Source organism: Spea bombifrons, chromosome 7, assembly GCF_027358695.1.
Source record: "Spea bombifrons isolate aSpeBom1 chromosome 7, aSpeBom1.2.pri, whole genome shotgun sequence".
In the NCBI taxonomy this organism is placed as follows: domain Eukaryota; kingdom Metazoa; phylum Chordata; class Amphibia; order Anura; family Pelobatidae; genus Spea; species Spea bombifrons.
In genome coordinates this window covers 15987653-16000250 of record NC_071093.1, presented here as the reverse complement: position 1 = coordinate 16000250, position 12598 = coordinate 15987653, and the positions used below count along the sequence as shown (strand labels likewise).

At 38.3% G+C, this 12598-nt stretch overlaps 1 protein-coding gene across 3 annotated transcripts in view; it reads right to left on the bottom strand.

The window, feature by feature from the left end:
- Nucleotides 1-1575: 1575 nt before the first annotated feature.
- RAPH1 (Ras association (RalGDS/AF-6) and pleckstrin homology domains 1) overlaps nucleotides 1576-12598 on the bottom strand; it is a 73320-nt gene continuing 62297 nt past the window's right edge. For 2 of the 3 annotated variants that reach the window (XM_053471818.1, XM_053471819.1), the window contains 6 exons: nucleotides 11120-11263; nucleotides 8679-8789; nucleotides 7821-7919; nucleotides 7458-7578; nucleotides 6239-6381; nucleotides 1576-4514 (listed from right to left, as the gene is read on the bottom strand). In XM_053471818.1, coding sequence (XP_053327793.1) covers nucleotides 2508-4514; nucleotides 6239-6381; nucleotides 7458-7578; nucleotides 7821-7919; nucleotides 8679-8789; nucleotides 11120-11263 — 2625 coding nt within the window. In that variant the 3' untranslated portion in view covers nucleotides 1576-2507. Of the gene's footprint in view, nucleotides 4515-6195; nucleotides 6382-7457; nucleotides 7579-7820; nucleotides 7920-8678; nucleotides 8790-11119; nucleotides 11264-12598 lie in introns of all 3 variants that reach the window. The other variant, XM_053471820.1, reaches the window with a different exon arrangement.

Below are 12598 nucleotides of genomic sequence, written 5' to 3'. Positions count from 1 at the left end.
TTATAATCTCGCTGAGTTCTATTTACTAAAGGGGAAAAAATGATCAGCCATCATCCCCTTTTTGCCACCAAAACAGCCATGACCCCTGGATGTGTGGACTCCACTAGACCTCTGAAGGCATGCTGTGGTATCTGGCACGTTAGCAGTAGATCCCTAAGTCCTATAAATTGCAAGGTGTGGCCTCCATGGATCGGACTTGTTTGGCCAGAGCATACCACAGCTCGATTGGATTGAGATCTAGGGAATTTGGAGGCCAAGTCAACACCTTGAACTCGTGTTCCTCAAACCATTCCTGAAATATTTTTTAGCAGGAGTGTTGTGTTTTCAACTTTCTTGCTTAAGTATTTATTATTAAAGGTCAACAGGTTTCTTTGAGCTGGTCCTGCAGGATAATGTATCCTGCAGGGCCAGCTCAAAGAAACCTGTTGACCTTTAATAATAAATACTTAACCCCTTAAGGACAATGGGCGGTCCCTAAACCCATTGAAAACAATGCATTTTGAGCCCGTACATCTATGGGCTTTGTCATTAAGGGGTTAAGCAAGAAAGTTGAAAACACAACACTCCTGCCAACTCTCCCTTGAGTGAACAAACCCACCTTATCTCCATCTTCTCTCTCCACCACTCTTTCTACTTCTGTTTATTACTACTCTACGATTTCTTATTCTCCCCTCAACAACACTACTTTTTAAAGTTCAACATGCAGCCACCCAACCTTATGTAGTATTTACATGATGACAATCCATGAGAAGTATTGGATTGTGTTCGTATAGCATGTCGGCCACCAGACATGGGCTTTTTAATCATGGGGCTGCTTGGCTGGACTTCCCCTAAGCTAAATGTTGAAAGTCCTCCCTTGGCATTAATATAAACATATACTATATTGACAAAGGTATCAGAACACCTGCCCATTATAGCAGGGACATTCTAAATACGAAGACATCAATTTGTAGTTGCTGCCCCCTCCTCCTTTGCAACCAGACCCTTGCTAGAGACCCTTCCCAAACCTTCCCAAACCATCCCAAATGCACTCAGATGTTATTGTGAATCTATAAACCAAGATTTATAATATTTAGTATAGTAGAGTCCTCAGCTACTTATTTCTACCAAATTATTTTGGTACTGTGTGTTCTATTATTCGAGTTGATCTATTTTGTGTTGTTCAGGAGAAAGAGTGCTACCAATACTACAACTCTTCTGTTACATGATGGAATTCCACACCTTTTCTAGTGGCATAAACCATGCAAAGTTAAAATGTAGACTTGTATGTAGGAAAAAAATTGAATTACACAATACCGCCCTGTGCTTGCATATAGCATGAACCCATTCTTCAAGTATCTTAAAAGTTTGAATATTCCTATTACACTCAAGATTTTCATGAAATTTCTTCAGAATAATGGCTTACCACATGCTAAGATACAAACACACCAAGACAACAATGATTTTGTCCCCTTTCAAGCATCCCTTTATGAAAGGAAAACCTTTAACTGTTTTACATTTAAGTGGAATTTAAACATTGTACAGTGCGTATAAACAAATTTAGTCAAAAGAGTCAGAAAATGTCTGCACATTAAATAAAATGACACAATAATAGTTTATTAGTTAGTCCCGATGTTTAATGTGTTAGAAGTGCGCAGATCAATGATGACAAGATTAGAACATTTGTAGGCATTGCCACGATGTCTAAATCTTCTTAAAATTGTCCTATGCACAATAATGGAAAAGCATTCCTTATTTTTACTACAGCAGCATTAATATAATAAAGTTTTCTTGTGATTGCTTAAACTGGACTTCCCCTTACAGTCAATGTACAGTATTGGACATTAGGCAGATGTAGTTAAAAGATAGCTCTGCTCTTTGGCTACATTTAGTGTTGTAATGTCATGGGACGATATACCAAACCACTTAAACACAGCTATTCACCTCATATTCTAAATTTGAAGAGTTGGGAATACCAAGGTCTTTAGAGAAAATTAAACCTTTACCAAGGTTCGTAATCTGATCTGGTATTATCCAAACGTGAGTTCTATAAAACCTACCCAATGAATCACTGCTAAAGAACTGGTCCATATGCAGCAAACCAAAAACCAGACTGTATGAATAAAAGAAGATTTTTGAGCTACGGCACGATTTATGCATCTAGTTTAATGTAGCCTTTTAGTGGAAAGATGTGGTGAAACAAAACATTCTTGTTATCGTTTATTGTACAGCCGTTGTATTAATGACAGAATTATATGCCTATTGTAGGAAAACATGCAGAGACACACTGCACACCAACATACACTACAAAAATGTGTCTTTAAACGCAGAGTATGAATCATGTTTGGTCCTCTCCAATTTGGGGACTTGATTTTGAGCTGCATTTATGAAACATGAGGGTAAAGGAGGTGCAAGTTAAGTTTTATCTGGAGACCACTTTGTGTGAGTATCATACAAAGGATTCAAAGTTCATGGCACACCAGCTGGCCATTTGTAGAACCAATCAAAAAGAGTTTATTACTGGTAGGTTACCAATCTCCAGAAAGCTTGGTGTTCTGGTCCCTTTTAGGGGGGGCTGGAGGAGGCCCCCTTCGTAATGTTGCATAGCCAGATAAATGGCTGCCTCCATAGCAGTTAGCTTTCTGATGGTCGCCAAGGAGTTCTGGGGGTGGAGGAGGCAATACCATATCATCCATTGTGGCAGTAGGCTCAGGCCTGGACAATCGAGCAGAGGACAGTGAGCTGTGCCTTGTGATAGACTTTCTTTGCAGGGTCTTGTTCAAGTCAGCAAGGAAGCCAGGCTGTACACTGAGGCTGGGCTTAGGTGATGTTGGTGGTACTTGAGTGCTAACTGGGGAAGGAGAGTCTGTCATTTCTGTCTGCATCAGACGCATGCTGTCATTCCTTTTTGGCCTGGTGGGTGGTGGTGCTTTTTTTACAGATGATTTTGACCATGTCTGAGGTTGTGGATTCACCACAGCCACCTTTGGAGAGGTACTCCCAGAAAACAAAACTGGTGGACCGTCTGCTGGGGGTGGAGGCAGAAGCTCAAGGTCTGCTGGTGGAGGTGGGAATTCAGATTCAGTATCAGAAGGTGGAGAAGGAAACTCAGTGGATTCTTTTGCAGAGGGAAATGCCCCAGGCATTTGACTGGGCAGGTTTCCTTGCTGGAAAACCATGGGTAGGTTTACACCCGAAAGATTAAGTTTAACTGGCTTTGGTGGAGCTGCTGGTGGAGCTGCCGAGTCCTTTGACGGTGATCCAGGTGACTCTGAAAATTTGCTAACTAGACTATCCACAGAGGACTTCTTGGATTCATGGTACTCAGCAGAACTGTTGGATTTAATGCTAGAATTGCGTTGCGGAGTGGGTGGAGGTTTTTTCCCGCCAGGACTGGATGTCTTACTTGACTTTTTAACAGGCGAACCTGTCTTTTCTGGTGTGGGAGAAAGTGGAGGAACAGGAGAAGAAGCAGGAGGCGGTGGTGGTGGCGGTGGTGGTGGAGGAAGAAGTGCTAGGCTGCTCTCAGGAGGTGGAGGGGGAAACTCAGGAGATGGGACAGAAAAAGGCTGCCATTTTGGTTTTGCTTTGACAGCTGGAGGAGACTGTGGAACAGAGACAGGAGTGCCTGGCTTGGTAGGCTGGGGATCTGACAGTGGTGGAGGCGGTGGGAACTGACTAGCAATCAGCTTAACTGAGGGCATGGGAGACTGTGGGGAAGATGGAGGCTTGGCTGTGTAACTTTGCTGTTTGGGTAATGTTGGAGGTGGAACAGGAGCACATTGAGCCATAGCAGCCATAGAATGCTGTTGAGTTTGTGAAACTGTAAAATGAAGCTGTTTTTTTGGTGCAGTTGGAGGACCAGAGGGTACAGATGCTGATGGGGTAGCTACATGTGCTGCTTTTTTAGAGATAGGCACAAACTGTTTAGTGGGAGCCTGGAAAGAAGGAGGTGGTGGTGGGGGTGGAGGCGGAGGCGGAGGAGGTGGCAAAGGAGGAGGTGGAGGAGGCTGAGCTGTATGGACAATATTATTTTGCTGTACTTGATGAATTTTGAGAGGAGGGGGTGGAGGTGTAAATTGTGGCATGGAAGGTGTACATGGTGCAGGTTTAAGCATTGCCATTGCTGATCCTGGGGGTGGAGGAGGTGGTGGGGGTGGAGGAGGTGGTGGTGGAGGAATTGCCCCATTGGGGGTAACAATCACATGAGGCTTTGGGCACTGCTGAACATGCTGGGCAGATTGACTTGTGACAGGTAATTTGAATGTAGGTCCTGGGTACTGGGCAGCATTCTGTAGTCTGGTGATGGTGCTATATTTAGCAAACAATATCGGTGTAGACACAGAAGGACTCTTGGATTGAGTGGGAAGCGGTGGGGGTGGTGGTGGTGGTGGTGGGGGTGGAGGTGGAGGAGGAGGAGGGGGTGGTGCAAGAGGTGAAGGCTGAGATGCTGCATGAGGAGATACAGCTCTGATCTGGATGTGAAGCTGAGGAGTCATTGATGGTAAGGGACGATTTAAGGATTCCATCCGAGCCTAAAATATAAAAAAAAACACATATATGGATATATTCTGTGGTACATACACCCTACCCTTTACACAATGTAGGGCTAGACATTAGAAAAGACAATGGAGCACATACCTCATAACAAACATAACAGACATAACAAAGATGGTGGATTGGGACATTAGAAAGATTTGTAAGAAATCTGAACATGTTTTAATGCAGGATACAGCTAAATGTAAGTTTGCTTCCTTGAGAAAAAAAAATACAACTTTGAGGTAACAGTGACATGTTAAACAATGTGTAGCTCTAGAAAAATTAAAACATTTTTAATCTCCAAAATTAGGATTGTAGTCATTGAGTGTACATGGTTCAGTGGTTAATTTGATACAGCAATGCATTATGCATTGTACAACAAAGTAACACAGACAGGAAATAGAGAATCACGTTTTGGTGTTACACAAGATGTCAGCTGAAGACAGACAAGTCATTAGGATATATGTATACAACATAAAACAGGAAGCAGGGAAATGAGAATAGGCAAGTTAAGCAGGACATAGCTTTAATTCCTTTGGTATTAATGAATATATTGCAGAGAAAAATAATTTGGCCAGTTTAGAAATTAGGAACGATTGCCCCATCTAATACAATATCCATATATTCTTCTCAGCTATAAGCTATAGCCGTTGTGATTATATATTACGTGCCTTGATGCTAATTGCTGCTTCAACCTTGGTTTTAGGTCAAGGAGTTTATTTTACAATATGAGAGGGGGTAAGCAATGAATCCACTTTCGGAGCATGTCACTGCAATTTGTACAAAAATATAAAACTAATGGATAAATGAATTACACAACAAAGCGGTGCAATGAAGAAAAGTCACAGAAACCCCCTTTCATGTATGACCATGTGCTATTACAAACTGGGTTGTTTGCTTATGACCACTGTGTAGCCATTGGACATATGATATGTATAACGCAATGCCTTGCCTGAATTATTTGCAGTAAACCAGAACAAGGATTTTTACTAAAAATAAAACAAAAAGCATGTTCTGATTTTTGGCTAAAAAAGAAGACATGTTAACCAAACAGAAGCCAGGGTCTTGTGTTAAGGTTTATTTTTATTTTTTGGTCAAGAAAGGATTAAGGATAATTTTTTTTTTTTTAGAAAGTTAGTCTGGAGGACTCTAGTTAAAAACATCCAGGTTAAATGTGCTTTCAGATGACCCGACCTTAATAATGCCCCGTACAAATCGCAGTGGGCTTGATGACCTTAGCAGTGGTGGGCTTCACATTTGGAACCTGGGACAATGAGGCAACAGGAGAAACACGAACAGTGAAACAAAATGCGTGGCGACAGAATAAGCAACACTATGTGAATCTGTATCTTCCAAACCCGTTCAGTCAGATTTCCCAAAATACCATATTAAGCTGAAATACAAACATAGACTTCACTCGCAGCCTGTCAAGATCTAAAACATAATAGAATACCATAGTGTATTTAAATTTCACTTTAATTTTGCTAGTACATTATCCTTGGTAAAAAGCAATGAACTGCAAACTTGCCAGATGATATGGGCACATAATGGCATAATATCTATGAATGAATGAAAAGGAAATGGATCCAATGCTTTGGTCCATATTATGGGAAGAGAAAGGAGGTGTGTGATATTAGTACCCAGCAGCCGGCTATACATGCAGCACACCATCCACACCTTATTTCTTTTTATTTGGGATGGAGGGGTAATGATCTGCTACCTTGCTGGATTCCTCCAGCTGCGTTCCTCTCTTCCAGGCTTCAGAGAAGATGGAGCTCACAATGCTTTGAGAACGCACATGGCAAGAGGCCTGGGTATCAGAAACACTGCTGTCTGACTGGTTGGAATGGTTTGACTGGGATTCTGAGAAAAAAAAAGGAATTGGTATAACATTTTAAGTTGTTGAACTCTAGTAAGCAATGAAATCCATTCAATCATACATTTTTTTTTTAAATATGTGTTTATGCTACCTCTTTCAGTACTGCATTGATATGGATTTTTTTTTTGGACCCCAACTTGCTAAATTTAAATATATCATGATGGTAAGGGCCCTAGATTAGACTGCATGCTCTTTGAAACAAGGACTGACTTGAAATATATGTGCCAATTCAGTTATTCTTTGTATGTATGGTTAGGGTTGGCAACATTGTGAAGTTCAGTTTTTACATTTGTGTTAGATAAACCATATGGGCTCAGAGCCATTTATAAGACAGGGTACAGATGCTAAGGACTTAAGCATTTTTATGGAGGCTTTTAGGATCTGGACCATCTGTCTTGGTAAACTGGAGAATGGGGAAGGCAAGGAAGGCGAACATGTTGGAAGGACCCACAATCAGAAGCTTCTCTGAGGTCCCATTGTCTTCAAGAATGGCCCTGAACTCAATTCAATGCATTTCTTTAAGATCATCTACATCAAATAGAATTTATCATTTATCCAGTAGCAATCAATGCCAAAATACAGGTGCAGCGTTAAAATCAATTAGGGGCACCTGAATCAGAGGAACTTGGTTTGCTATAGAATATTTCTTGAATCACACAGCAATTCATAGGTACACCTGGGTTGTAATACTGTCCTTTGAACTTATTTTGCAATGTCAAACATAACTTCTTCACCAGTAATCCCCCCCACTCTACATGGGACTCTAGGTTGTGACTACAGGGACATAGCTTCAGTTGTACAAGAATGTTGGTATCTAAAAGTTGTGAAAATGTTGCAGACTTTACTATCTGGTGCAATGTAGAAGATTTGAAGAAAATATTACCACACTATACAACATATTTTGTAGGCTTGATTAATTCAGTTATTTTTAATTTATACAGTGCTATCATGTATCAGGTTTGAAAGCCACAACGTATGGAACATGACATGAAAATACACTATATCCATGGCAACCTATCCTACATGCAGGCTAATATGAGCTGGGTTGTTTAATAAGTACCTGGTAAACTGGATGAACTGGAACCAGACTTCATGCTGGAACCGGATAAAGATGTCCAGTCGTAAGCTGCCTCTGTCCTTTTCAGCGCCTCTTGATAATTACCATATAGTTGCTTGCCATACTGGGGAAAGTTGAAAAAAAGTTAAATACAAATAGTGGTAATGTGCCTTTTGTTATAATAAATAAATAATAAAAAAACACAAGCTGCTGTGTGTTGGCCCAAATGCAGACCATTTTAACATTAAATCTGACAGCAAATAAGACTTTATTCTGCACAATTCCCCATTAAGTGAATCTTAAGAATATGCATCCACATATATCTTTTGTTATGCATTTACGCCAGATCAAGGAAATAAAGATTACCTTGGCAATGCGGATCCCATTAACCCATTGGTGCAATGTTCGGACATCATCACAACACAGGTACTTGATATACTGAGACTTTTTTTGGATTTGAGGGTGCTATGGAGTAGAGAAGAAAGTTAGATTTTATTTATTTATTTATTTTTAAACACAAAAATAAGTTGTGGCTACTGTAATTTTTTCCATAGAGCTATATTTTATCATGTATGCTAGGTTTACAGACTAGTATAGATTTGTTTAGACTCATATGCAGAGTAAACAAAATACATGCCTTGTGCAGGAACACAAACGACAGGAACTCACACAAACACACCAAATAATCACACACACCTTGTCATGGTGTGATAACAGGATTGTATTAGCACAATTGAAATGGTGATTGAAATCGATCATACAAAGATTATGAGGTATAACAAATGAGCTGGTCTGCTAAATGTTTGATTGCATTGATCTCTGTGTCGCAAATTTGGTTACATACTTAAATAAGAAATTTATCCTATATACATAGTTGAGAAATCGATAACTTTAGGCAACACCAAAGGATAAATGGAGTCAGCTCCATAAGATCTGCGAAACCTCACACAAGAAGTACTGGTTTTAGCTCTTGGACATGTTTGGTGCATTTCTGAAAATACCCACTAGATGGCACCATATTAATATAAATTGCATAATGAATGTACCCAATGGAGATCTTTGTATTGCCTGCTTTTACATAAAATGTATCAACAGCAACCAAGAAAAATAACGTTTTTGCACAACTTAAGAGTTGTTTTTGCCAAGCAGGGTGAAAGAAGTACTAGTATTGCTAAAATTCCATTACAAATCTGTTTCTGAAATCTTTTGTAGTGACTGCTTCACCTTTAGCACAAGGCAGTAGTCAGTAGGTGCTTTGTATTTACTGCGGTAATCCTGACCATAGTAAACATTAACGTGATCCAGTTGAAGGAAACAGACAAGGTCCCTTGATGCCTAGAGAAAAATGAATAAATATGTTACTATATAAAGTACTACATATCCACTAAATTACATATTAGTCATATAACAGTATACAATATTTTAGTCGACAACCTTGATTAAAACAAGCAAACCTACATATAAAATTAACCATTCATCTATTCGAGTTTACTCATGCACACACATTTAAAGCGGAGCAGTCACTGTCGTGGCCTTTTAACATATATTTAGCTTAAAAAGTTAACCTCTTGAAAGCAGAAAAACTATAGCCTACAATAGAGCAAGCATCAACTAGTAATGTTTCCTTCCTAACGATCTCATCCACATTTGCAAAAGATGCCTGTATATAGTAATGTAGGTTTGCACTGAAGAAAACTTGGTTTTGTTTTTTTATTATTACTTATTGATTTTGAAACATCATCATATTCCACATTATTGTACAATAGGTAAACGGGACATACCAAATAGTACATCCTTTTTTGTTACAGGAACAAGTGGTAAAGAGGGCCCTGCTCTGACGCGCTTACAATCCAGAGAATTTTTTGTTCCAATAAAATCCCTTTCCACGCTCAAATATCCCACTGGGCTAAGTGTTCATGGGAATGCTAAGGAATGAAATCCCTTCCTCCATAGACTTTCATTGGGGAAAGTATCAATGTCTGGACGATTAAGATTGAGACATTAGTTTCTTCAGATGAGGAGTCAGGGTGTTTGTTTTGTAGATTAGACAAAGACAATAGGCATCTGTCGGAAATTTTATTGTTTGAAAAATAGAACTGTTAAAAAAAAATATATATATTTTTTGAAAAATCTATTTTAATGTGATACTAATAAAATAGAAAACATTGTGGGAGTTTCCCTTTAATGCAGATCGTGAAAACAGGAAGTTAACACACCTTTCCCGGTAATGAGGCTTGATGTGTTTGTCACATAGTATAGTTCATTGTTTTAATCTGTAAATGCTACTACATATATTAAGTGTAGAGATGTAGGCATATGGCTACTTCTAGCCAATAAATATCATGCTCATAGAGACACCAAAAGTTAGAAAATTTGATTAATACACCTCTCTACATTATGAACATCCTTTAAAGTAAGATGGGGAATCTTATTTTTTTATTTTTAGATCTCATTCTAATATATATATGAAAAGGACAGAACATGTGACATTGGTTCCATAACAGATGAGTATGTAGTCTAGACTAGGTTTAGCAAAGCCATTTTCAGTAATACAGGTGAATATAGCATTAAGAAGGGCGGACAAGAACATACTTTTTTGACCACATATCACAGGTTTTAGAAATGATACAGGGTGGGGAAATGAGATAACAGAAAAAATTGGGTTAAAATATAGTCAATGGAAAAGTGCCTTATAAATGCAGTACGGGCACAGAACCGAGACTCAAACCGAGAATCAAAGCCAAACAATGGTACAGATGTATTGTGTTTTTTTGTTTTAAACCATTTAAGTTTATTTTGTTATGTTTCCAGACAACTGCATATTAGTTCAATGTACAGTATGTGCTCTAGGTGTTTTATCTAGACAAAGCCTGACTCCCTATAATACTTCCATTTGGTAAACGATGGAACGTCTCAGTCTTAATCACACAGCATGACACTTTGACAAATGAAAGTCTGCGGAGGAAAGGATTTTATTGTATGTCTTTATTAGCATTGCCATAAACAATCTGCTCACTGTGCTGTATAAGCAGGGAAAGGCACCCAAATATCACATGGCTGACAACAATGGCAGCTGCCTAGTCTGAGGGTAAAGGAAGTTTATTGAAGCAAAATTAAATAAAGCCATTTTTTTATCTTAATGCTAACCTACATTGCCATACAGGTTACTGTATTTTATGCTCAGAGAGATTTTTTTTTTCCCCATGGGGTGAAATCCAAGTATATATCAAGTGGAATCGAGCCCTAGAAAATGACAAGTTTTACAATACTAGGGAACGCACAATTCCCTACAAAACTCTCACAGAAGTGTTACACTACTCTATACGTTGCTTTTCCTGCCTTTATGTTTACAAAGCTGAATATCAAGCAGATGTAAAGTTATTTGGATTCAAAACATGACATGACTTTCCGCTTCCTCCAGTGAAACAGTTTCCTTGGAAACCAGTTATGAAATATTAATGGCGCTTAGCTTTGCACAACTAAAGCTAAAGAGCAATGGGTAGTCATAGTTTTTATGGCTTAGACTGGGTGGGAGATACAAAAATTTAATCACAGGTTTTTTTAATGATTAGCAATTGTAACTATAGAAATGGCTTTGTTACATTTTATGTAAAATCATTTCTTGTTTGCATTTGAGTTTAAAATGGCTTGCGACACCGTCTCACCTTAGCCTTCCCTTTAGGAACATAATAGATACCAGAAGCCCTCAGAAGGAAATATCTCTTCTTCCAAGATTTTTTCCCATCATCCTTCAGCCACAGAATTCCCTCTATTTCTGGCACGGTTACTGAACTACCACAGAAACATTCCTGTAGATGCGAAAAGTTTTAGGGATGATCACATAAAATTATGTTAAAAATAGAAAACAACACTCAAAAAGCATAATAACTTATTATACCCCCATACATTCTAAAATCAAATAAATATAACCCCTTTTAATATTGTTGTCTGAGACAGACAAACTCCACGAAGAAAATGCATATGCCTGCCAACCATTTTTTTTGCACCCATTTTGAAGGCACAACCCTCATCACCATTCTGGCTATGGATGATAATAGTTATAGTCTATAGAAGTGCAACAAGCCATTTTTTATTCAGAATAATAAAAAAAAATGTATTGTTTAAAATTCATTGTTTTCTTAATCTTATTTACTTTAAATTAGTTTTGTTGAGTGCCAGGGATTGGACATTCATTTTGCAATTTTTTAGTTTTAGAGAAACTGCTGATCGGTCTATGACCAGCATGGTTAATTTTAAACTTGTGGCTTTCCTCTTAAATTGAAGTCTTGCTCATTCTGGTGAAGTCTTTTGGACCAGAGAGGATGGCTGCCTTCACTACAGAAACAACTTTATGAAGTATATGGTTCGCTCCTGGGTGCCATTTTGCCAACTGCATATCAATTATTAAAAAGCTTAATGGTATGGTCATTTTTTTAATTGGATGTCAGTTAAAATCACTGCTTGAATATGGATAATTGAATTCAGAAATCTTTAGCCATTCCAGTAATTAATGGTTTCTATAGGTACCGTTATTAGAATCTTTCAGTTGCAACAAACACCATTACTATGGCATAATCTCTGGGATAGACTGCTAAATGTTACAATTAAAAGACTCTGTTAATTTAGAAAGTTCCTGGATATGTGGTTTGTATTTTTTCCCTAAATGATATATAACCTACTTGTGAAATAGAGTGGGACGGATGCTTCAGGACTGCATTACTTCATACAAGATGCAGACATGTGTTTACCATGTGACACCAAAGTTATTTTACCAGCAAAAGCTTTGATTGGAGCACAGAGGAACATCAAAGGAACATCATATTCTTATGGCCTTAAAGTAGCTTTTTAAGTAACAGAAAAAAAAAACTCACAATAAAATTACTGTGTAGAGTTTGCTATATACACACCCGGTTTCTCGAGTTGTGTCCTCAAGGAGGTCAGTATATTGTTTGTAAGCTCTGTACAAAGCTCAAGAACTGAATTCTGAGATTTGTAGACTAGAAAAGTGCCCTAGAAACTCTTTTATTATCTGGCTTTAAAACATAACAAAATACTAGTTTCTTTTGTAAAAGATAATTCCCTTACTGCCTTTTAAGTGTGTCTGTATATAAAAGGTTTAATTCATATTAATAATTTCACTTGAA